Source organism: Vombatus ursinus, unplaced genomic scaffold, assembly GCF_900497805.2.
Source record: "Vombatus ursinus unplaced genomic scaffold, bare-nosed wombat genome assembly UNPS02014817.1, whole genome shotgun sequence".
Taxonomy (NCBI): Eukaryota; Metazoa; Chordata; class Mammalia; order Diprotodontia; family Vombatidae; genus Vombatus; species Vombatus ursinus.
In genome coordinates this window covers 9,257,744-9,284,625 of record NW_020954595.1, presented here as the reverse complement: position 1 = coordinate 9,284,625, position 26,882 = coordinate 9,257,744, and the positions used below count along the sequence as shown (strand labels likewise).

General features: G+C 43.7%; 1 protein-coding gene across 3 annotated transcripts in view; it reads left to right on the top strand.

Annotated features, from left to right (window-relative positions):
• Positions 1-26,882, top strand: part of GLI3 (GLI family zinc finger 3) — a 292,643-nt gene that overhangs the window by 166,309 nt on the left and 99,452 nt on the right. For all 3 annotated transcript variants that reach the window (XM_027835941.1, XM_027835940.1, XM_027835942.1), the window contains one exon: positions 10,173-10,278. In XM_027835941.1, the coding sequence (XP_027691742.1) occupies positions 10,173-10,278 (106 nt within the window). The remainder of the gene's footprint in view (positions 1-10,172; positions 10,279-26,882) is intronic.

Below are 26,882 nucleotides of genomic sequence, written 5' to 3'. Positions count from 1 at the left end.
CTTCCTTCCTTCCTTCTTGTCTCTTTCTCTGCCTCTGTCTGTCTCTGTCTCCCTTGCTTTCCAGTTGTAGGGATGGAAAGAAATAGATTTTTGGTTATTGAAATTTTTTAATTATAAGAAGAAAAAAATTGCTTCTGGAATTGGAGGACACAGGGTCAAGTCCCAGCTCTCTTGCTTGTTACCTGTGTGACCTTTGGGTAATCATTTAGCTTTCCTGGAACCCAGTGAAAATCCAGGGATTGGGGTCAATGGCTTCTGAGCTCTCCGCCATCTCTGGGTAATGTTTATAGTCAGCACTGTGAGAGTTGCAAAGACCTTTGCAAATATGATCTCATTTGGTCCTCACGATGATGTTGGGAGGGGGTGCTATTAGTATCCCCATTTTACAGATGAGGAAACGGAGACTGAGAGGCATTAAGTGAATTGCACAGGGTCACACAGCTAGTGAATGTTGTGAGGCAGCTTTTGAACTCAGACCTTCCTGACTCCAGGCTCGGCACTTTATCCATTACACCAGTTGGCTTTATGGATAATATTAATTTTAATGACAATGCAAATCTCCATTCAGAGAGATGGGATGGAGATTAGACCTGTGCTTTCTCGATCTGCCCAGCTCCTTGTTGCTCATCTGTAAGTCAGAATCCCAGGGCACTTGGGGGCACAGAGAGCCTGAGCGACTGGCCCACAGTGACACAGCACGCGTGTCGATCAGAGGCGCGACTTGAACCTGGGTCTCTAGCTCTGAGGCTGGCTCTCTAGTGACGTTGCAAGACTGCCTCTAAGGTATATGCAGCCGTCACTCCGGCAATTTCAAAGAAGCCCTGAGAACCTCGGTGCTCGGGCAGTTCCGCCTGTTGGAGGGTTCGAGGCCAGACTCTCTCCTCTGGCGCCAGTCCTGAGAGAGGAGCCCCCAGGGACAGCCTCGGCCCTTCTGCTCTTGTCCAGGAAGAGGCTCTGCCGCACTTTCTCTCAGGAATCCCGGCCTCTCTTCTTTCTTTATCTGTTTATAACCTTCACCTGAAACCTCAGGAGGCAGGTGGCCGGCCTCCCATCCCAGAGCTCTTCTGTGATTTCCTGGGAGGATGATGCAAGGTCGCGGAGTCTCAGGTCTCTTAGCTTTAGCCGGGCCCCGGATGGGATGGCCGGGCCATGAGGGTTCTCGGGTCCCAGTAAGGCTCTGGCCCACCCCCAGCCGACATGGGGTCCTAGCCCAGGTGGATGGTCTGGCCGTTCCCATTTGAATAAGCACCAGGCCAGTTGCATATTGTTTGAGCCTGGTGCACGTGGAGTGTCTAGATAATCCGAAGCGCTCTTCCCAGGCTGCTCTGGGTGAGAGGTGCGGGAGGTGATAGGCAGAGCCCTTCGCAGTCGGTAATAAATCATCTGCGGAACCATAGGCACGTCCACATCGCTGCTCCCGCAGCGCCTCGGCCCCTCGCCCGCGAGAATCTTAATTCCCCAGTAAAATTGACTCCCCTCGTTCTGTGCGTGCTCCTCGCGGTCTCCCATCCCGGCCCGTTAGTTTGCTGACAGTAGAGTACACAGCACTTAGCAGCTCGTTTGTGCAACCATCAGTCAGGACATCGTATGATAAATAGGAGCTCGCCGCCTCCCCGGCTTTAGCCTGCCTCAGCACTTTCTGCCTGACTTTGGGAAAGTCAGCCTGGAGGAGACGGCTGCGTGGAGGCTCTCCCTGCCCGGGGATGTGACTTATGGGGCTCCCCGGAGACGCTGCTCACGGATGACCGATGGTCGGGAAGGGCGCAATGCTCTGCGGGAGGTGAGGTTCATGGGTCTTTCCCAGTCCAGTGGGTCCTCCAAGGTGGGGGAAGAGAGCGGAGGGTGATGCTGATCCCACACAGGAACCTCATGAAGGAGAGCCCTGAGAAGCCAGGGGAAGCCGGCACATTGTCCTTGATTCAATTCAGGAAGCATGTATTAAGCACTTACTGTGTGCAATATGTTGGGGATGCAAAGACATGGATGAAAAACAGCCCCTTGTCTTTGGAAGGGTTTCCTTGGAGATTTCTGTTGTGCAGTGTTTGGGGACTAGATGAGAGCCAGACCTTCATGCCCCACCTGTGAGTCATGGAAGATTGTGATCTATGCTGCCGTTACTCTGGAAAGCAAAGTTCCAGAATATTAATTCAATAAGGATTTGTTGTTTTTCAGCCTTTTTCAATTGTGTCCAACTCTTTATGACCCCATTTGGGGTTTTCCAGTCAAAGATCCTGGAGCAGTTTGCCATTTCTTTCTCCAGCTCATTTTACAGATAAGGAAACTGAGGCAAACAGGGTTAAGTGACTTGCCCAGGGTCACATAGCCAGTAAATGTCTGAGGTCATACTTGAACTCCAAATAGGCCTGGCTCTCTAGCCACTGCGCCCACCTAGCTGCCTCCAATAACCATTTATTATGCATCTACTGTGCATCGCCACCACGGTAAGTGTCAGTTACAAAAGGAGGTAAATGGTCCCTGCCCTCAAAGAACTTACATTCTACTGTGAGATACAATCTCTAAATAGAGAAGACATACAGGCTAATTTAAAGAGGAAGAAAGAATCAACAAGTAGAAAGCATGGCCAATATTTATTTCCTGTAGGAGGTGGCACTTTAGCCTCGAGGGAAGCAAACAATTCTAAGAGAGGCAAGTGAGGAGTGAAAGCATTCCAGACACAGACACTCTGGACAAAGGCATGGAAGTGGGAGATGTGATGGTGAATTTGGGGAGCAACAAATAGGCCAGTGTGACTGAAAACATTCTATAGGTGCTTCGTATTTCAATATATAATTCAGAAATTAAAAGCCCCCACACAACCACATTGTAGTCTACCAGAATATGTGTCCATATGGATAAGACTTCCCACTTGTCACCAAAATCTTATTTTCACAGATACTGCATCATGGTAAATAGTCCAGAAAAGATTGTATTAAAGTGAATCAAAAGGGAGGAGAATGCAAAGAGGAAAACTCTTAAAACTTCCAGCGGAAAATGAGAAGGGCTTATTGAATTTCCCAAATGCTTGAGCCTTCTGACCTTTCCTGTTCCTTCCTTTCCTGCCTCCTCCTCTTTGTTCTCTCACATTCTTATGAGGGTTTGAAAGTCTCCTATTTCATTCATGGAGAGAGTGTATTCAAGAGCTGTCAGGATAATCTTTGGGAAATAAAAAAGCAGGCAATTGCACTTAAATGTCAGTGATATCATTTCTCTGTTTAGGAGGGGAAGTCAGATTTCCTTAGGGAAGGTATTTTTATTCTTCCTTCCTTCTCCCTCACTCCCCCTGCACTTACCCCTCAGAGCTAGGGGGCTCATCTTGGACATGACCCACACAATCATAATTATAACTGCAGAGATCGTATAAAAATAATGACCCCCATTTCCGGCCATGGAAAGGGTGCTGTTGGGAAGCGGGTAGAAAACACACTCATTTAAAGTCCTGACGATGTTTCAGTATGTAGTCAAAATTCATAGCAGTATCAGCATTAAGAAAGCCAGAGAGAATAATATCACCCAGTTATGAGACATCAGAAGACACTCAAGATGGAGGCAATACGAAAACTGTGTGACTGAACACTGGAATAGTCACCACACAACTCATATTACCAATCCCAGAATTTCTTTTTTACTCTTTTTTTGGGGGGGGCAATTGGGGTTAAGTGACTTGCTCGGGGTCACACAACTATTAAGTGTCAAGTGTTTGGTCTGAGAATGAATTTGAACTCAGGTCCTCCTGACTCCAAGGCCAGTGCTCTATCCACTGTGACACCTTTTTTTACTCTTAATACACCTGGGCTCCTTAAGGATAAGCTTTCTGTAAGATCTAGTGGCAATGGCTAAATCCTAAATCCCAAACAGATGTGCCTGTACGTCTGTGAACAAATCTACATGTCACAGTCATTTGTTGTATTTCTTTGTTGACATGTTGATACTTCACCCTGAGAAGGGACGTCAGGAGCCATTTGGCAGAACCCTTAGCACCAAGAGAGGTCCCTCCACACCATCCCAACAAGTAATCATCCGATGTTTGGATGAAGATCCCCAGTGCTGGAAAACTCCCCACCTCCCAAGGCAGCCTGACCCATTTTGTGAGGGTCAGGGAACGCTTCTTTTATGTGGAGCTTAAATTTGCCTCTTTGCCACTTTACCTCTGCCCAAACAGAGTGAATCTCATTTCTCTTCCACTTGACAGACTTTCAAGTATTTGAAGACATGTATCCTGTTCTCTCCCTGCCTCCACCCCCTTTTCCCCAACAAGGGCTGAACTTTCTCTTCTGCAGGATAAACAGGGCCATGGCCCTTCACCTCTCTGGCCTCTTCTGGACACTCTCCAATTCATCCATATTCTTCCTAAACTCTGGTGCCCAGAGCCACAAACAGTATTCCAGCTGCGGTCTGACCAGAGCGGAGTGCCTAAGGCTTCTCATCACCTCTTCATTCCTAGAAGCCAACACTCTCTTAGAGCAACCTAAACTTTCATGAAATTGTTTTGTACTCCAAATCATGTTGATTCATAAGGTGCTTGAAATAAATAAAAAACACTCAGACTTTTTTTTTTTCAAACTGAAGATTATGTCAATATCTAACTAATACATACAGGCTAACTCTTTGGCAAAACTAGAAAGCACCATCTTTAGATAAGAGATATTGCCTCTGTCAAATCATTTACCCAGATAATGTGTAATTAGGTGCATACTATATATATGCATATATAAATATACACGCATACACACATACATATACATATACATATATATACATACATATATTTGGTGGAGGATAATCTCAGAGGAGGAGGTGCTGGGCTTCATCTCACGGAAACTATATCTAGTGATAGATAGCATATTGGTTCAGAAATTCAATGAACTTGACCAGCTTTCTCTTTGGTCCATGCTGTATCCCATATTTCTTAACAGAAGACATCATATGTTTAGTACTATAAGATGAAGGGAAAAGCCACCCCTTCCAAATAGAAACCAATTATGTGTTTCTATAATCTATATAAAACAATGATAGCTTATATCAATTCAAAATCCACTAAAACTTATAGGAAAACAGGGTATTGGATGAAAAGTGAGAAAAGTATGCCAAAAAGTTGCAGGAGATGTAAAAGCAATTCATTATCTATTTGATGACTGTTAACTAAGCCACCTGAAAGTGCTGTTAACATTAGACCACTTCGATTAATGATCACAAAGCCTTGACTGGGTTCTGCATTAGTGGCTTAATCAATACGCTGCAAATGATAAGAGAAATCCTAGCATGATGAGGATGCTAGTCTAAGCTGACGTTAACATGGAAAATTATTCTCTGTTTAAAATATGTTACCAGTGCAATGAGGTCAAGGACAATTGATATGGAAGTGGCATTTTCCAAAAAGACACCTTAAACTTGTGATGGCTCTTCCTAGTCCCTGAATAGAATGGAATCTAGCTTTTAAGACAAAGAAGGAGTCTTAAGAAAACTTTGTAGTAATTGTTTGTGCATGGATGGCATAAGTTAATAGAACTTTGAAAAATTCATTAACAATATGCATTTATTGAGTGTTTATTTCATGCCAGTCTAAGTGCTAAGTGGTGAGGATGCAAAGAAGGGCAAAAAACCCAGTGCCTGCCCCTAAGGAATGTACATTCTAATGGGGAGATGACATGTAAATAAATTCATATAAGATATAGAGAAAGTAGATGGAAAATAATCTCAGAAGGAAAAGGACTAGAATTCATCTCATGGAGATTTTATCCAGTGATAGCAAAATGCTATTTAGATTCAATAAGTTAAAGGTTTTCTGTGCTCAAAGGAAGAAAAGAAACAGAAATGTTTGAGTTTGAGTCTGGAGGTCAACTTGAATTAGTGGATGAAGGTGATATCTCCCAATGCCTTGGTCTTCTTCAAACAAGACAATGAGCATGAGGCTCGTGAAGAGCAAGCCGAGATTGTGTGTATTGAGGCTGGCTGGTATTCAGAAGTCAAAACTTATCAGAAAAAGCAAATTTAGATCAATTGGTACCTTCTAAGCATCGGTCTTAATGTATGCTTTTGGCACAGGAAAATAGACAACAGTCTAGAAAGTGTCCAAACGAAGTCCTATCATACTGTGTTAATGAAACTGGGTTCATCGCACCAAGGCAGCCATAAAATCAACACTTCCCCATGAAAAAAGAAACTAAGGAGAGGTAGAGTCTTTCAAACAATACACTAATCAGGATGAAAATACAGAAATAATTCTGGAGCAAAGAGACCTTACCTTCCTTCATAGTACCACAGTAGGTGCTGAAAAGTATACACCATCCATTTGTCTAATGTAGACAAAAGTGGTTTATCTCCATGTGGAGTCATACACATAGTTATGGCCTCAGAGTAGAATCAAAAGGTGGCTTGCTTTGCAACATCTTCATAAACTCAAGTATTAATGTGTCAGCAAAGAAATACAAGAAATGACTGTGACATGTAAACTGTTCACACATGTAGAGGGTCATCTGTTTGGAATTTGGGATTTGGCCGTTGCCACCAAATATTAAAGAAAGCTTATCCTTAAGGAGCCCAGACATACTGATCAATGACAGTTACATAATAAAATGAGAGGAACTGTGCCGAATGTCACTACAGGCTGCAAAAATTTAGCTAGAAAATTTTACTTATAAAAATGGAAAGACATGATCAGATGATTAGAATTACATTCCAGAAGCTCACTATCTTTTATAAACTAAAAGATGACAAATCCCTGCACTATAAATGCAAGTTATTCTTGGAAACTCAACAAATAAATTCTATGAAGGCTGGAGCATTGATTCAACTGTTGCCTGTGACTACCTGGCAATAACATTGATTCATAAAAATTTATTAAGAACACCTTAAAATATTTTTCATACTAAATACTCATAATTTCCAAATAGCATAAGGTTAAAATATTTCAAGATACAGTGACCTGGTAGGAGAAATTAACCTCATGCAAGCACAGGAAGAAGTACGTGTAATCCTCTCCCCAGTGGTCCCAGGCTGACTCTCCACCTTCCTAGATTCCTACCCCTGGGCACTAAGTGTTGGAGACTACTGGATTGCCCAGGACATTTTGCCCCAAACCTCTCAAATTGTCTTTTGCTCCGATCTCCCCAGATTCCCCCTTCCCATTTGTTGTGGTCCCTGGGTCCTTCCAGGATACTGCTTGTGGGGTGTATATGGCTACCCATACCCAGTGCCATCCTCTCTGCTGATGAATTCTAGGGACATCTGGGTCTTGCCATGGGCCCTGCTTCTGTCTCTCCCATATACCTTGTCTCCTCCAATTAAAATGTGAGCTTCTTGAAGGGCTATCTGACTTTTCATTCCTTAGCATGGTGCTTGGTACATATAGGCATTTAAAAATATTTTCTTTTCTATTTGCCCTCCGCTGTCCTGTCTGCTCTTTTAGGTTTCCCTAAAGAGGCTTTCTGTTAGCCAACTGGCTATGAGTTTGTGACCTAATAAGTTTGTGCAAACTGTCCTTTCATCTCCCCAGAATGTTCAACACACAAAGCACTTGACAGGTTGATGACTTGTCCCAGGGCTCTTTTTTTCTGAATTCTATCATGACAACAGTAGCGGTTACTGTTTCAATGACCCTTTGAGCCCTTTATACACAGCATCTCACTTGATTCTTACCATCCCTTTGGGTGGTAGGTGCTAGTACTGTGTCCAATTTAAAGAGTCAGAGAGGATAGCTTACTTGCCTCATACCGTATTGTTGTCGTCAAAGAGGACCAAAATGACATCACTGTGTTGTCCGACTAGGGCTGATCAGACCATAGCAGCTCCTAACTAATGAATCTAAGAGTCAGAATTAGAAGCCAGTTGGTCCTGACTCCAAGTTTAGATCTTGCTTTGCTCTGTACCACTTCTTTCTTAAAGAGGGGTGTATGTTATAGTAAACATAAATCCAAATGGGTAAGGCAGAAGGAGCAGAAGGTGACTGTGCACTGTCAGAGGACAGAATGTTGAAGGTGACTGGAAACATCCCCACCCCAGCATTTTCAGTATTACCTTAGCCGCCAGCACGACCTTTAAGTAAGACATCATCGGAGCCAATCACTGGTGCCTTAGCTTAGCTTTGCTCCCCTTCCTGTCTCCCTCTTTCTGCTGTGGTTCCTCAGGCCACAGTGCCCACTGGCTGCATAGGGGAGAATCCCAGCAGGGTCGTGGACTTTTCCTGAAAATGTGCTAAGGCAGCCTTGGATGCCATCCTCTGCCCTTGTGCACCATGGTCTGTCTCTGTACATCATTCCCCGTGGTGTCTCTGAATGCCTCCTGGGATAGGTAAGAGGCCCAGCAATGACTCAGCTGGCCAGGCAAAGCACTCTTCTTGCTGTGACTCAAATCCTTTTAGGTGTGAAAACTAGGGATTGGTGGTGGGTCCTGAAGTTTGCTAGGGAATTCATCATAAGGTAGCTTTTTGTCATCGCACTTACTGTTTTCCTCACTCTTCTTTCCAGATTCATATGGTCATTGATTTCTATTTGGAAGGTTTCTTAGTGATTAGCTACTCTAACCTCCTCATTTTTCAGATGAGGAAACTGAGAGCCTGAGAAATTAGGTCATTTGCCCAAGGTCACAGAGATGGTAAGTAACTGAGCCAAGATTGAAAAATGGATTCTCTGGCACCAGATTGAGAGTTCATAGGATCTAGCACTGGGAGAGACATCATTCGGCATTGATTCCCCTTCCTTAATTTTACTAATGAGGAAACTGAGGCCTCTGGAGATTAAATGACTTGCCTAAGGTCACATAGGTAATGAATAGTCATGACCAGAAAGCTGCCACATCCTACTAAATCCAGAAACTGGATTTGAACCCATGTCTTCTGATTCTAAGTCCCATACTCTTATCACTATATCTCTCTGCCTCTCCCCCCTTCCCTCAAGATTATGTTGACCTGTCTGGCTTTGAATTTCTGCATGAAGTCTGACTATCAATTATGTTTGTCTTTTTAAAAACCTAACTATAGCTTAATCAGATGAGTATTAACTTCCTTGAAAGTCTTCAGCTCAGAAGACAGAGACTCCTCTTTGGAAATGGCCTTTAGGTCCCGGGATTCTTGCCTGAGGGCCAGAGTGGTGGCAAACATCTTTATTGAGAGAGTGGTTTTGATTTGAGGAAATGTCCAGAATCATCTGGGACCAAGGTTTGAGAATAATGTAGATGACTGAATTGTGTCACAAGGCTTTGGGCCCCAGACAAATTGTGGTGATCATTTTTTGTTATTTTAGCCCATTAACCAAAGGAAATTCCTGAAGAGTTGTTCCTAAAATGACTTTAAGCAAGAAGTTTGGAGGAGGGCATTGGATGATAGGTATATAGAAGAGCAATAGCTGGGACATGTGAACAGAAACAATGGCGGGCTAGTCTCTGCATGAGAATGGATGAACCATGATATATATCCTGAGTGCTGTCCTGGTGTCTATGAAACTTTACAAGAACCCAGGGAAAGCCTCTTGGTGACTGATCTTCTCTCCAGGCTTTCTGGGAAGGCTGGAATAAGCCAGAGCAGGTATAAAGCGGTTGTAATCCGATCTAGTGAAACCATCTCGAATCCATCAAAGGACTCTTAAACAGAAAAATATGAGAACATGTTCCTTGTCTCGTTTGACATTAGGTCATAAAAATTCAGTTAACCTTTTGATTTTTCTCAAATAAATGAATCAAAAGGTCTGTATTCATTCCTTTTGCATTTGTGACTACTTCCTTTTCCTTCCTTTCAGTACTCCTACCAGTGCCCCTTGGTGGATCCGGGAAAAGGGCTCGGTGGGAGGACCAGATTCGACTCTTTAGTCTCCTTATATTTGGAGGTATTGAAGACACAGATCTCTTGTACAGTTTTCCTGGAGATTTTTTTTTCTTCATTTCATTCTGTCTCCCTTTCTTTGCCAAGCACAACAGTGGCTCAGTCATTCTTTCATCAAGATTTTCCAAATTTGCTGTTACCATTAAAGAGTTTCTTCAAAGTTTGAGGACAAAATTGTATCACATAAACCCCAACAATTTCATATTTTGGGTGGAATTAAGTTTCACAGACTTAGCAGGAAAAGGGTGTGTGTGTGTGTGTGTGTGTGTGTGTGTGTGTGTGTGTGTGTGTTCGATAGTCAGGGTGGATGTTTGCCAAATTGAATCCTTTTAAAGTCTTGAAAACCTTGTTTCTTTTTCAGACCCTCCTCATCTTTTCCCAGCATTCCACCCTCCAGTCCCGATCGATGCGAGACATCACGAGGGACGTTACCATTATGACCCGTCTCCCATCCCTCCACTGCACGTGTAAGTAACTGCTTTGCACACTAAAGAGATGAGTTTCCTACTTCCGATGACTCAAGACACATATTCTTGGTTCTCTGCGGAACATGCTGGAAGCTCAGAAGGACTAATAGAAGGGAAAGATTTACTTTTGAAAGGCAGTGAGTTTATCTGCTAGAGGAGTCACTGGAGCAGAGAGCCCCGCTGTCTCCTTTGGAATGACCGGGATAATAGGTAGCCAGCAAGTGTTACCTATATATTCCACCGACATGTATTCCCTAAGCTGCTACTCTCTACTAAATTTTAAGAGGAGCCAGCCTGCAAAAAGAGCCCAGGACAAAATATGGACTTTGTCTGGAATTCTCCTTTGTGAAAACTTGGGCAAACACAAGCCCTCTCCTCAGGATTGCTATGCAATGTAATCACATTTTTATGCTAAATTTTCATATTCCCCATTGTGCATATACCAGGCTGGTGTGATTGATGGGGATGTCACCCAAACAAAATGGTAAATGAGATAGAGCCTGTGGTTTACACAACGATAAAAGGAAAGAATAGAGGTGATAACATACATTAGCAAAGGAGGAATAAAAGGGGAAATAAATATTATCTTACTTGGGTTAAGGGAGGATAAAGGAATTGGAGGGTGACAAAATAAAATGATATCTTTGATAATCCTGACCAAAAGCTGTCATAACCTTAGGGAGCTAGAAGGGGCAGGACTCATTGGGAAGGAGAAAAGAAGGTTCACTCATTTGCTAAAAGACTTGCTTTGTGTATTTAATCATATCTAATAAACATCCACCATCTTGAGACAATAAAAGGAGAGGAGCCCACAAAATACTTTGAAGAATTGTGCCAGTTATTTCGATGGTAGATTACATCTCCCTGACTATTAGTTACAGCTGCATAATTACATATGGGCGGAAGAAAAATGAAGTTGTTTTAAAACAAGTCCTCCTCTGTGAACAGAATTAATTGATATTAACAATCCTAACTACATGCCCAAGTACACACATAATATTTTACCCACTGCCTTTTTTCCCTTCTGGAGCCATCTCCCATTACAGGATTGTAATTTCAGAGCAAATTTGCCTGGAGGGAGGTAATAAATCTGTGTGGCTAGCTCCCATGAGCATTAAGGAAAAGTGGGTATTTATAGAGAGGGACCAGGAATTTGTGATTTATCCTCCAGAAGGCCCCTGATACATGAGGAAGCATTTATAGGGTTCGGAAGCAAACTAAAAATACATTTAGCTCCAAAGAGGTCTTCTATACAAAGGGAAGGAAATTCCAAATTAAGGTCAAAACATGACATGTCATTTAGTCCATCATTCCACAGAGTTTTTACAGTGCGGATGAGACCACAATTCTATTCTCAGCCAAGAATGTATCTCCTGGTACACGGGGAGCGTCTCTTCCTTAGAGACCAAAATACTGGATTTAGGCAGGGCACAGTCAGTGACATGCCCAATGCTGACTGTGGAAGCTCTGGCTTCAATCAGCCCTTGGATATATTTTCACATAGATTTTGAGCGTGTGATGTGTTGGGTGGAAGAAGGGCTCTTGGATTTTTTTTTGATGATCTTATTGAAATATTAAAAACTTGATTGTGGAAAGAGTAGACTCTCATAATTCCCATTGGGCCACGGCAGTCTGTTATTTACTTCAAGGCAATAGGAATTGAGGAGAAAAATCTTTTGTTCTTTGCCAATGTGCAGCATAAGCCTTTGTTGGTGTTCAAGACAACTACATCAACATATGTTTGGAGCAAAGGCTGTCTGAGTAGAAGCAAGGGTTCCAGCCTCTAAGCATTTGTCTGGCTGGCAGGATTTGTTGGCCTGGCCTGTATCTTCAAAGTCTTTAAAGACTGTTTTAAAAAATGTCCATTGACAAAATAAACTGTTTAAAAAGTTAAGCTTCGTATTAAAAAGTTCAGCTTCGTATTTGCGTTCTTGTTTTGAGTACCCTCCTTGAAAGGAGATGCTAATGTTAGTTCTACTACAACCGAGTTTAGGGGACTCCTTCCCCAGTGGGTTAGAAGGAGGCTGTTTGTACATACCCACCCTCACCCCCATCCCACCCCGGGAGCTGCCTTTAGGATGGCCAGAGGGTGTTTCTCCCACAGTTTGCTGCCATTGTGTTTCTCAGGCCACACAGGAAGTGTGGTTGGGGTTCAGAGAACTGTATCTACTCATATGGGTTCATGTCTCTCTACAATAGAATGTGAGCTCTGTGAGGGCAGGAATTGTTTCATTTCAACCTTTGTGTGGCCAGTCCCTGCAAAGCACTTGGCACAGAGTAGGAACTAGCATTAAGAGGAGTTGAGGAAAGCTTCCGGTAAAAGAAGGGATTTTTACTGAAACTCAAAGGAAAGTAGAGAGGTCGGTAGGCAGAATGAAAGATGGAGAGCTTTCCAGGCTTGGAGGACAGCCAGAGAAAATGCCCAGATCTGAGCGATGGAGTATTTGTGCATGGCATAGTCAGGAGGCCAGTGCCACTGGATTGAAGAATACATGGTGGAGAGTAAGGTGTAAGACGACTGGAAAAGAAGGAGGGGCGAGGTTATGAAGGGCTTTGAATGTCAAGCAGAGTATTTTGTATTTACTCTTGAAGGTGATAGGGAGCCACTGGAGTTTATTGAGTGTGAGGGTGGGGGAAAGTGGAGGGGGAGTAGGGGATGGGTGACATGATCAGATTTCAGTTTTAGGAAAATCCCTTTAGTGGCTGAATGGAAAATGAACTGGAATGGGAAGACCTGAGGAAGGGAAACCAAACAGCAGCTATTGCAGTGGTCCAGGCATGAAATGATCTGTAAAAAAAGAAGGGTCTGTACCAGGAGGTGGCAGTGTCAGAGGAGAGGAGGGGGCTTATTTGATAGATGTTGCATTGATGATGATATGATGATAATAGTTTGATATGATGATAATAGTGAGGGTTCTAAGCCACTTTGTAAGGTACTGAATTGTTTCCAGGGAGCTGATTCATCAGATCATAGATGAAAAGGTGGATGGGGACCTGAGAGGTCATCAAATCCAACCCCCTCATTTTACAGTTGAGAAAACTGAGTCTCAGTGAAAAAAAGAAGTAACTTCTCTAGAATGGAATAGAGGTGGGATTCACACCCAGGTCTCCCTGATTTCAAATTTCATCTTCTATCCTATTCAACATGCCCCCTCCCAATGTGTGTGTATCTACATTTATATTCAGATGTATCAGTTTATCATCCATCAATCCATCTCTCTCTTATCTCCCATTCTCTTCTCTCTTTCTTTTCCCTCTCCTCTCCCCTCCCTTCCTCTTCTCTCTCTCTCTCTCTCTCTCTCTCTCTCTCTCTCTCTCTCTCTCTCTCTCTCTCAAAATTCAGGTAGGGAAAAAAAGTATCAGAATAACAATAAGAGTTTTGATTCCAGCTCTGATCCTTTCAGTTATTCATTAGACCTTAGACTACTCACTACACTCCTCTGCCTGAATTTGCTCAGCTGACAGTTGAGGCACCTTGGTGTGCCCTGCTCCCCAGTTCACCTGATTATTGGGAGAACCGGATGAGGTGGTACTATACAGACACATGTGGGTGATCCAGCAGAAGCATTAAGGGGGTCAGTAGTACTGGTGTTGACTTGTTTGTCTGAAGGTCTCCTCCTCAGCACAGGCATTTTCATTTTGACCTGAGCTGGATTAGGCATTGGATCATAAATCTTGATCTATAAGAGACCTCAGAAGCCATCGAGTTCAATCTTCCTTGTTTTATAGATGAGGAAACTGAGGCACAGAGACACTAAGTGAGGAGCCCAGGATCACACTGCTAGAGAATGTGTAGAAGGATAGTAGTTGAACCCAAGGCTTCTTGACTCCAAGTCCAGTGCCCTTTCCATCATTGCATACTCCCTCTCAGGAGGCTACTTGGGCACCCATGGAGTGAGATGCCTGTTGCCAGCCCACAGCCTTCGGTGATGGAAGGATATGATTTCACACCAGAAAATCCCCAGGGCCTGGCTCTAGCCAACAAGGCCCTGACTGGAAACTCTAGTTCTTTAATAAGTGATGGAAATGATGCCTAGTGAAGCAGACGGGCTGCCTGCACACCTGGAATTCTTGGATGCCTTATTTCGAAAAGTCTGTTCTCAGTCTGGCACAGAGTGAGGGCCACATCAGCTGAGGCCAGGAAGGTGTTTAAGCTCCAGCGTGGGGCTTCCAGGTCCGAGCACATGGTGGGCAGTTTTGCTGTTTGGGGGAGTGGGTCCCGACTTATGTTGTGCCAGCTACTTTTTTTTTCCCCTGGAGCCGACTGGAACAACTGGCTTCCAAGCCCCAATGAGGCATCTTTTGTGTGAATGATGGAAATGCTGACAGATTAGCAGAGGGCAGCAGGACTCAGGGCCCGTTGTAATTATGCTTTCATATCCTATCATTAAGGATTCCATGGAAAGGGGCTTATAAATCTCTCCTCTCCTTAGATAAACCACCCGGCATTAAGGCATCAACACCAGGGTGCAGAATTAAATTAAAACCTCATAAAATGAAAGATGTTCTGTATTAGCTGCTTGACACTTAATTTGCCTCTGAATGAGGAGAGGAAATCACAAATTAACCTGCCTTTGTTTTTCCGACCAAGGCTTATTAGGTGTTAGAACAACTACAATTACAGGCTAATAATAAGCATCAAGCCTTATAAATCTGTCCTGAGGCCTGTCAGCTTGTGTTCAGGAGACCTGTTTGTTAAATAGAGGCTCCAGCTTGGGGGGGAGTGGAGGTTGGGGGGCTTTGGGTAACGTCATCTCCTCTGAGGTATCAATAACGGACAGTTCAGCACCATGGAGATTGGACAGTTCAGCACGGTGGGGAGCAGACATTGCTGCCTCCACACAAAAGTGCGAAGGGTTCAAGAGAGAAGGGAGATGAGGGTGATGGGGCACCCTGAAATCTGAGTATCAGAGAGTTGTGGCTGAGACCAGAGATTCAGCTGAGTCCAACTCCCTTACGGATGAAGAAACTGAGGCTCAGAGAGAAGTGATTTGCCCAAGGTCACCAAGGCAGAGGGAAGATAGGAACTCAAGTCTTCATATTTCCAATCTCACTCCCTGTCCATAGGTGCCGTATCCTGAAAGGGACCTCAGGGGACACCAAGTCTAAAGCTCTTTGTTTTACAAAAGAGAAAAATGAGTCTCAGAAGTGAAGCAATTCATTCAAGGTCACATAGGGAGTGACAGACAGGAGTGGAATTCGAATCCAGGTCCTTTGGGTCCAGCTAGTGGAGGGGGCACTTTCCACAGCTCCTCCTTCTAGTCAGTAAGCTAGGCTGGCATCCATCTGGCTCTACCTTCTGGCCATGGACAGGGCAAGTTCAGGAAACACTTCCCCAGTCTGCTTATCCTGTTCTATAAGAAGAACTCTACTGGATATTTCTCGCATCATAGAAGCCTCTAGTTTCCTTCTAGGGTCATTCATTCTCTACACTTACTTCCTCTGCTTTCTTTAGATGCCCAAGCCAAACAGAGAAGACAGAATAGGGAGAGTGAGATTAGTATTGTGGATAGATCATGAGACTGGAGTCAGGAAGACCCAGGTTCAAATCCCCTTTAAGACATTTATTAGCTGTATGACCCTGGGAAAGTCACTTAACCTCTTTCTGCCTCAGTTTCCTCAACTAAAATGGGGATATACCTCCCAGAGTTGTTGTGAGTTTTAAATGAGATAATATTTGTAAAGCACTTAGCACAGTGCCCAGCATGTTGCAGGCCCCTATGAGAATCCCGCCTTGTGAAGGTGGTGCCAAAGTATGAGTGGCACTGCCCTTAACACAGGTGGAGTTATTTTGGTTTGTTTTTTGTTTCTGAAGTATCACACTAGGGCTGAGGTGAAGTCAATAGCTTGCTCAATTAGAGTCCAGGAGACCTGGATTCTAGACTGCAATGGTTAATAATAATTGTAGCTCCCTTTTAGATGGCGCTTGAAGGTTTAAAAAACACTTAAAATATTGTCACATTTTATCTTCATAGTAACCCTGGGAGAAAGATGCTATCATTATGTGCCCTTTACAGATAAGAAACCTGAGCCTGAGAAGATGGTGAAGTGACTTGCTCAAGGTCACACAATTCCTAAGCAGCTGAGGCTGGATTTGAGCTCGGATCTTCCTATTTATTAGATGAGAGCTTTATGAGCCATGTGAATTTGGGTGATCATTGAGTCTTCTTGAGGATCAATTTCTTCCTCCATAAAAAGAGGGTAATAACATCTTTCATTCCTACCTCATAACACTTTTGGAAGGATGAAACAAACAAAATGTATACCAAAGCTCCCTACAATTTTGTCCCTGTTTCTATGTTGGGTCTTATTATGATTTTGTAAGGCTTCCCTTCAGTTATGGCAGGCTTTCCTTCACTTCTGGCAAGCAGAGTGATGTGGTCCCCAAGTCTGTGGCCCAAGGCTTTGGGTTCAAGCATTTTCTCTGCAGTTTGTGATCTTCAGGACTTAGGGCGAGTCAGATAACCTATTTGGGTTTCAGTTTTCCTAAAAGTAAAAGCAAGGGATTGAACTAGATAGAACCTGAGGTCCCTTCTACCTCTCTGCCTGTGACCAGGTGAACATTGGCTTCTTCACTAGCTTCAGGCCATTGCTTTCATGTGAGCCAGCCTCTGCAGGACTATACCTTCCTTTCATTTTAGACCGAAGAGCTATTTTCATTTAAAGAGACCTCAAACATTTTCCCCTTAAAATCAGCCAAGGGACCACAAGCCAAGCCTCCTGTGGGAGGAGGGGGCAGCACTAGGGTGGGGTGGGAGAGATACTTGTATCTTCTTTATATGTTTTGAACATACACAAGTATGTGAATGTGTGAACATACACATGTGAATACATATATAGTGTATATGTATATATTGTTTTATATGATGTAAATGTGTATATATGCATACATGTTTGGATGTATACACACACTGACACATGTTCTGTCCCCAAATCCAATGAAAGCTCCATGGTGTCAGGGAGTATCTCACTTCAGTCTTTGAATTTCTGCACCAAACACAGAAGGTGCTTAATAAATGTTTGCTTTTTTAATTGGCCAAATGACTTCTGAGTGGTATCTCTCAGAGATGGCCTGTCATAGAGCAAGGAAAGACCTTTATGGCTTCCTGGGAGATTTCTGTGCTCATGAGTGGGTAGAAAGTGCTTGGGGGTGGGGGTCGTTGTATTAGTTCTGTTAGTAGATTCGATGCCTGCCCTAAATTCATGCTTGCCTTAGCTTACTGGGCACCAGTCTGTTGGAGAGACCGTCTTTTCACTGAACCTATTCATGTGAGCGCAAATAGGATTTTTGTCTCTGGGTCAGTAACGTGAAGTCCTAAGCCTTCAAATTCGAGTGAACAGTAAACAAAAGATCAGAGAATGCAGAACTGGGATTTGGCAGGGACCTCAGAGACCGGATAATCCAGTCTGTGCCTGATCAAGAATTTCCTCCATGGTGTTCCCCACATGTGGTCAGTCAGCCAGCATTGCCTATGGAGGGAAGGCACATTCTGCTTTGGGGTTCCTCTCAATCTTAGGACATTTTCCCTGGTATCAAGGACAGGAAGTCTGCCCCTTGCAACCCCTTCCCCTTCCCCTGGCTCCTGGTTCTGCCCCCTGGGCCAAACAGAACCACAATAATCCCTCATTTCCAGGGCAGCCCTTCAGGGACTGGAAGGTAGACACTCTTCCCCCCTTTTTAGTGTTCCTTTCTTCAGGCTCAGCACCCCCAGACCCTTCAGCCAATCCTTGTGGCATGAAGAGCCAGCCTCTTCTGAATGTTTTCCATTTTAATCAATGATCTTCCTAAAATATGGTACCCAGAACTGAATATGATTGGAAATCACTCAATTAGCAAGTATTTGTTAGTCATCTACTATGTATGGGATCCAAGTACAAGGAATGAAATGATTCCTTCTGCCGATGAGCAGCTAGGCAGTGGGGTAGGAGGAGTTCCAGATTCAGAGTTGGGAAGATTAGAATTCAAATTCAGCCTGAGATGCTTACTGGGTGAGTGACCTTGGGCAAGTCACTTAACCTCTGTCTCCCTTAGTGTCCTTTTCTGTAGAATGGGAGTAATCATAGCACCTGCCTCCCAGGGTTGTGGTGAGGACCAAATGAGATATTGGTAAAGCACTCTATGATCTGTAAGGAGATATATAAATGCTAGCTGTTGTTGTTATATTCCAATGAGGGAGACAAATACAGTAAGAATGGAAAGTGACTAAATACAAAGAAATACAATGTCATTCTACACAAGGGTGTTGGGAGGAGCACTAGTGGAGTGTAGGTATGGGTGGGGAATCAGGAAAGGCTTCCTGCATAAGGAAGAGAAGGCCAGGGGTAAAGGCAAGGAGTGAAGTGTCCCAGGCATTGGGGACAGTCGGTGCAGAGGATGGAGCTTTGTGAGTGAGGAACAAAGATGCAGCCATTCCAAAGACACAGGGATGAGGAGGATGGAGGGCATGACAGACTGGGAGTGACTGTGAAGAGGGGGGCAGAATCTTGTGTATGGGGGGCAGGGAGTTAGATACTTTGACTGGAGCCAGAGTGTCCAAGGGGGATTAATGTATAATAAGCCTGGAAAGATAGGCTGAAGCCAGCCTGGGATGCTCCAGATATGTCCTTTTCAGTCCAAAGATCATCCTTCCTGGCAGTGAAAACAAGCAAAAAAAATGAGGTCGGCAGATATGGCTGCTGCCCATCATTCATGTGTTCACGAGCCCGTCCGCCGTGAGCTGCAGCCCCTATCCCTGCTTTCATCTGCCTCTTTGCCTATTACAGCTTCAAACAAATCCTCCCAGCTCCCCTTCACACTCTGCTTTCCCCACCAACCTCTGCCCAGCCTGAGCTCTTGACCTTTGGATGCTGTTCTGATGGGGCCATTCATGCTAGACTGGAGGGCTCACCCTCCCTTACCTTCCCTGACTCCATCCCAAAGCCAAGGCTGACTGATAGACCCCCTGTGTGCCTATATCATTCTCACTGAATAATTCCCCTTATAGTGAACTCACCATTAGAATTGTGGATACTGGTGTCTTCAGAATCCATTCTTGAGGCAGTAGGGCTTTACTTGCCCCAGGAGAATTTCATGCCGCTTGGACAAAGGCTCTTCATGTGTTTTTCATCCTGAATCCCTTGGGCAGCACTTTTGTAAAGCATATGGACCCTTTCTCAGAATCATACTTTTTAAATGAATAATATAAGATGTGTGGGATTACAAAAGTTTAGGGGTAGCTAGATGGTGAAGTGGACGGAGTGCTGGGCCTGGAGCTGGGAAGACCTGAATGATAATCCACCTTTAGGCATTTCCTGCCTGTGTGACCCTGGACAAGTCACTTCACTTCGGCCTGCCTCAGTTTCCCCAAATGTAAAACAAAGGATAAAAACCACATCTACCTCACAGGGTTGTTAAAGGACCAAGTGAGATAGTATTTATAAAGTGCTTAGTACAATGCCTAGTCCATAATGGGCACTTAATCAATGCTTGTAAAAAAAGAAAACAACTCTATTGAAATACAAAGAAAATTTCGATTATCAAGATATTTAAAATATTTGAAAATCCCCAGTTCCTAGAGCCCCAGTTCAGAACCCCATGCACTGGGGTGCCTACCTACCTGTCCCATATCTGTACTTTTTCTGACCTGTTGGACTCTTGCCTCCCATAACTGTGTGTGCATCCTAGACTCTGCTTGGGTTTCCTCACTGTCTCTCTTATACATTTTAAAATGGACTTCTTGCTATTTAGAATTTCCCTTATAGAGCCAGTTTCACTTTGATAGTCAAAATCATCCCCAAAGCAGCAATTCCTTGTGTTGCTTCCTCCACCTTTTAAAGGATGAAATTATCATTAAGGAAGGCCAAAGAGTTCTTTATCTGCTGTGCTTTCAGTAGAAGGATAGCTGGGTAATGGAAGCCCCCTATCATGATTGCACTGAGCCAGTACACCAGTCCTGTGGCCTTGCCCCCCAACTCCTCATCTCCTTTTCTCTTCTGACCAGGTAGTCTACAACATTTTCTTGCCTCAATATTGCTTCAGGTTTTTTTTTTTCCTTAGCCTTCATCAGATAAGTTGAGTTTGACCTAAGCTTTGAAGGAATCCCTAGGATTCTGAGAAAAGGAAGGAAAATATTACAGGAATGGGGAGGATAGCGAGGGCAAAGGTGTGGAGAGAGGAAATGAAGCATCATGTGTGAGGACTAGAAAGAAATTCAATTTGGCTGGACCATAGAACTTGTGTCGGGAGATAATGCATAATAAGACCAGAAATTTAAATTTGAATGCCAAAAGAAGGAAATGTTATTCTATCCAATAGACAATTGAAAGGCACTGAAGTTTCTTAAGGAAGGACATGGGTCAACTCATGCTCTAGGAAAATCACTTTGGCAGCTTTGTGGAGGATGGAGCAGAGAAGAGAGAGACTGGAGGTCGAAAGACCATGTCAATAGTCCCAACAAGAGGTGATGAGGACCAGAACCAGGGAGATGAATGTAAAGAGAAGGGAGTATATGCAGGAGATGTTGTGAAGAAGGAATCAACAAGAATGGGGATTGATGGAATATTTGGGGTAAAGGTGAGCAAAGTGTCAGGTATTCCTACTAGGCTGGGAATTCTACTGGATGCCTGGAAGGATAGAGAGGGATTCTCTCATGGGATTGGACCCCCATTTTGTTCCTTGCCTTTGCCTTTCTACTTTCAGTTCTATAACTGGGTGAGATAACCCTTCATTCAACTTTCAACAATCTTCAGTCTTTGGCAGCTTTTGTCCACTAGTGGTAGCAGCTGCCATGATGCCATTTTGTCAGGGCTTTACAAAATACTTTTCTTCTTTCAGTGAAGTGACTTTGGCAAATAGTATCACCTCCTTTTGGAGAAGGAAACAGGCCCAGATGGGTGAAGTAACCATTCAAATGTCATTTAATTTGTACATGGTCAAGCTGAGACTTGAATCCAATCAACCAACAAATATTTATAACTACTAAGGATACAACAAACAACAAAAACAATGCCAAAATAGCCATTGCCCTCAAGGAGCTTACATTCTAATGGAGGAGACAGAAAGTGCATGTATAAGTATGTGTAAGAAAGTAGAGGACATTTGTGGGGAGGGCGGAGCCAAGATGGCCGAGGGAAAGCAGTGACTGTCTTGAGCTCTCTCCCAAACCCCTCCAAATACCCAAAAAAATGGCTCTAAACAAATTCTAAAGCAGCAGAACCCACAAAAAGACAGAGTGAAACAAATTTCCAGCCCAAGACAGCCTGGATGGTTGATCAGAAAGGTATATAGCGCTGGACAGGGAGAGGAGCTCAGTTCGGTGTGGGCGCACAGCTGCAGCGACCGTGGAGCAGGCTTCAGAGGACTGAATTATGGGCAGCTGTGGCAGTTTCCAGACTTCTCAACCCAGGAACACCAAAGACAACTTAGAAGGTCAGTGGGAAAAGTCTGTGACTGTGGTGAGAGAGGAGCTAGGTCTCAGCCAAAGGTCTCCAGCACGGCCTGGGGCAGCAACTGTTTCCTGAGCTTCTGGCCTACAGACTAAGGGGGAATCGAGTGGCTGATCAGAGGGGGATTGCAAGGATCTCTTTGCCAGTGCTGAGGCAGGAATCTCTTGCTTTACTGGTGCTTGGATCGGGGTCACAGTTCTGAGGGGTGGTCCTGGGGTGAGGAGAAACATTGGTGTGGTGAAGCTTGTTGTGACGGTAGAGAGGAAATACCTCACCCCTTATCGTAGCACCTTGGAAGAACTGAAAATTTACAGGTCCCTAGAAGTACCTCTGAAAACAGCTGTACAAACCCCCAAAGCTTGGGACAGTACACTCTTCACATTGGAAGCAGACTTTTACCTTAACAAAGAGTTTAAAACTCAAGTAATTAGCCGGGATCATGAGTAAGCAGGGCAAAAAGAGTCAGACTATATTATCTTACTTTGGTGACAAAGATGATCAAAACATACAACCAGAAGAAGACAACAAAGCCAAAGCTCCTACATCCAAAGCCTCCAAGAAAAATATGAATCAGTCCCAGGCCTTGGAAGAGCTCAAAAGGGATTTTGAGAAGCAAGTAAGAGAAGTAGAGGAAATACTGAGAGTGATGCAAGAAAATAATGAAAAACAAGTCAACAGCTTGCTAAAGGAGATCCAAAAAATACTGAAGAAAAGAACAACTGAAAAAATAGCCTAACCCAAATGGCAAAAGAGGGCCAAAAAGCCAATGAGGAGAAGAATGCCCTTAAAAGCAAACTTAGCCAAATGGAAAAGGAAGTCCAAAAGCTTACTGAAGAAAATACTTCCTTAAAAATTAGAATAGAGCAATTGGAAGCTAGTGACTTTATGAGAAATCAAGACACTGTAAAACAAATCCAAAAGAATGAAAAATTAGAAAACAATGTGAAATATCTCATTGGAAAAACAACTGACCTGGAAAATAGATCCAGGAGAGAGAATTTAAAAATTATTGGACTATCTGAAAGCCACGATCAAAAAAAAAAAAGCCTAGACATCATCTTTCAAGAAATTATCCAGGAAAACTGCCTTGATATTTTAGAACCAGAGGGCAAAATAGAAATTGAAAGAATCCACCGATCTCCTCCTGAAAGAGATCCCCAAAAGAAAACTCCTAGGAATATTGAAGCCAAATTCCAGAGTTCCCAGGTCAAGGAGAAAATATTACAAGCAGCCAGAAAGAAACAATTCAAGTATTGTGGAAACACAATCAGGATAACACAAGATTTAGCTGCTTCTACATTAAGGGACCACAGGGCATAGAATAAAATATTCTGGGGAGCAAAGAAGATAGGATTACAACCAAGAATCACCTACCCAGCAAAACGGAGTGTAATTCTTCAGGTGAAAAACTGTTCATTCAGTGAAATAGAGGACTTCCAAGCATTCTTGATGAAAAGACCAGAGCTGAATAGAAAATTTGATTTTCAAATACAAGACTCGAGTGGAACATGAAGAGGTAAACAGGAAAGAGAAAATCATAAGAGACTTATTAAGGTTGAGCTGTTTACATTCCTGCATGGAAAGATGAAATTTGTAACTCATGAGACCTTTGTCAGTATTAGGGTAGTTGGAGGGGAAAAAATTATATGTACGTATATGTAGACATAGATAGATAGATAGATAGATAGATAGATACATAGATAGATAGATAGATAGATAGATAGATAGATAGAGGACACAGGGTGAGTTGAAAATGAAGGGGTCATATCTGGAGAATAAAATTAAGGGGTGAGAGAGGAATATACTAGGAGAAGGAGAAAGGGAGAGGTAGAATGGGGTAAATTATCCCACAAAAAACAAAAAACAGAAAAGAAAAGGCTCTTACAGTGGAGGGGAAACGGGGGAAGGTGAGAGGGAATGAGTGAATCTTATTCGCATAGGATTTGACTTAAGGAGGGAATAACATACACACTCAATTGGGTGTGGAAATCTGTGTTACCCTACAGGAAAATAGGGGGGGAAGGGGACAAGAGAGTAAGGGAATGATAGAGAAGAAGGCAGATTGGGAAAGGGAGTAATCAGAAGCAAATACTTCTGAGGAGGGACAGGGTCAAAAAAAAGAATAGAATAAATGGGGGGGTGGGATAGGATTAAGGGAAATAGAGTTAGTGTTCCAGTACAACTGGTCTGTGAGCTGTTTCTCATACCAGGATTCAATAGAGATTTGCTATACCTAATTATAAGTAGAAGATGGGTAGAAACCCTCCTCGCCATTCAATAAGTTGTATCTTCCCAACATTGCCAACCTGTGCGTCACTTCCAGGCTGGCTTAACCTTATCTGGTTTTGCTGATTGACCTTCCATGTATTATTTTTCTATGTATCCTATTTCATGGCTAGGAATTTCAATCATGCCTGATTGAAATATCGAATTCTATCATCAGGCTCCCAGAAAGCCTGCTCAAATTCTTGGGCACATTCACAGGGCCGCCAGGAGGCTCCTTGGAGGCAGGGCCCAGGTTCTTTGTGCCCTCGTCACTGGTATTAGTCTGGTGAGTAGATATTGACTGAGGCATTCGAAGGCAGTGAACCAGAAGGGAGCCCTCTCTATAGTGGCTGCTGGCAAACCTGTTGTGGGGGCTTGAAGCTACTCAGCTGTAACAGACTTTTTTTTAAAGCATAATGCACCCACTCATGTTAAGCCTTGTTTCAAAGAATACTGAAATTTATGACTGTGAGTTTTATTTATTTTTTAAAAAATCTGTATGTAAGAGAAATGGAATGTATAAAAATTCCAAGTGTCCCCCCCCATAAAACAAAACAAAAACCAGTGAACACACTACTCCAGAATGACTTTCAACAGCCACTGATGATAAAAATGACATGGCATTCAGTCACTTCATTCACAACCACGGGCCCTTCCTCTCTGCAGGGAATAATGCTCCTGTTTTCATGGAAACAAAGATAAGGCATTTCCCAGGGGGGAGAACAAACCAAGGTCCTCTCTGACCTTCCTTTTCCCAGGACAACAAAGCTCTGTTCATAGGATCATAGGCCAGAATGGGGAAGGGGCCCCAAGGCCACCACTTCATTTTACAGGTGAGGAACCTGAATCCTGGAAAGAGAAAGTGAGCTGTGCAAGGTCATCCCTCATGCTCATCCCTCCTTCCCTCTCACAAGGAAAGTAAGCATGCAGGTCCAGGCTTGTGCCATTGCATTGCCCTATGTTTAATTCAACTCAACACACATTTAATAATAATCCTAATAATAACTGCTGGCATTTGTGTAGGACTTGCAAATTTTGCAAAGCACTTTACACTTATGATCTCATTTAATCCTCAGAACAGCCGTGGGAGGTAAGTGCTGGATTTGAACTCAGGCCCTTTTCACTGCACCATGGATGGTATTTCATGCCCATGGGTTGTTTTGGCTTTGTAGTTGTTGTTACTAGTAGTAAAATGTATGAATTCATATGGTCCTATACATTTAGATTTAAAATGAAGGCAGTCACCAATCAATTAATTAAAAAAAAACCAAAACATTTATTAAGCATTTATGAAGTGCCAGGCACTGTGCTAAGCAATGAGGATGCCAAGACAGACAAAAAAAAAAAAGTCCTTTCCCTTAAGGAGTTTAAACTCTAATAGGGAGACATATAAAATAGAAAAAGAGCAGATGGGAAATGATCTCATAGGGGTTGCACAAGTAATGGGGAGGACTTGGGAAGGCCTCTTGCAGAAGGCTGGTTTAAATAAAAACCGTAAAGGCAGGATTTAGAAATTACCTGCAGTTAGACTTGAGGTTGGGGAAGGGGGAATCCTGCTAATTGGAGCTGTTCAAAAGTGGCTTGGAATACCTTGGGATGGATCGAATTCTCTGTCATTAGAGCAATCTAAGAATTGACTGAATGAACATTTGGCCACTAGTCAAGTATGCTGGAGAAGAGAGTATTGGATAGACATTGGACAAGGTAGACATTGAGGTCCTTTCCGACTGAAAATTCTGTGAAATTTAGAGAGCCCCTAAATTTCTGTGGACTCCGTAGACATCTGGTGGAAGAAGTCCAGGCTGGAGCGGTCATGGCACATTCCATGTGCATCCTTTCCATTTCCTTCTTCCTTTTTTGGATGGAGCGAAGGTTAGGCAGAAGAGGCCAGGGTGACCTTTCTTTTTGCTCCAGGGGGAGCCCTTCTCCCAGCCCATAGCCGGGCTCTTCAGGCTCAAGTCCTGGAGCAGCCCAAGGAGGCCCTGCTGGAGGTTTGGAAGGTCACCCTTAGTTGTCTTTGTGGCCTGTATGTTTTGTTTTCTTCCCACCCAGTCCCAGCTTCCTTCTGACGACTGCATTTCTGCAGGAATCCCAACCCTCCCGCCCAGGTTCCCAATTCTTCCAGACCATTTGATTCGGCCTTTGTGAACCTGCACAGCCCCATTGCAGGCCACCATCAGCCTTGACCAAGTAGGTCTTCCCTAAGTGGCCACAGCTCAGACCCTGGAGCCCAGAGCCTGCTTAGTAACCTCATTAGTGAGCAGGGCAGTGCCTCATTCCAGGTTAGTAACATAACTGCTATGGAATCATCCTTTACTTTATAATAGGTTAAAGAAGGCTCCACAGAGCTCTGACAGCCCCACTGATGATTGTGAGGAGGCCTAGAGATGGGAAAGTAGTTGGCCCAGGTGACAAAGGTAGTAACCAGTGAAACCAGGACTTGAATCCAGGCCCTCCATCTCCTTACAGTCCCATCAGCTTGTCTGATGGGGCAGTGAGGCACAAAGGAAAATAGTTTACAGTGAAGGGATCTGGATGCAAATCCTACCTCCACCATTTCATCTCTGGGTGACCCTTCTGGGCATTAGTTTCCTGATCAAGGAAATGATGTGGTTTGTACTCAATGATGTCTAAGGATGCCTCCATCTCTAGGTCTAAGCCTATGACAAAAAGTGACTCAAACACATATGATAAAGAGGGGATGAGTGGGAGAGGAAGCATCACATGGGAGGCCAATGAGAGAAGAATTGTGGAGGAAAGAGCCTATCACACACAAGCCATTTGGGGTGTGATAAAGTGGTAAGGAGCAAAGGGAAGGGTGATAACAGTGGCTTTCTCTCTCCCTCTCCCCTTCCCTTTCTCTGTCTCTGTCTCTCCCTCTCTCCCTCTCTCTCTGTCTCTCTCTCTCTTCTTCT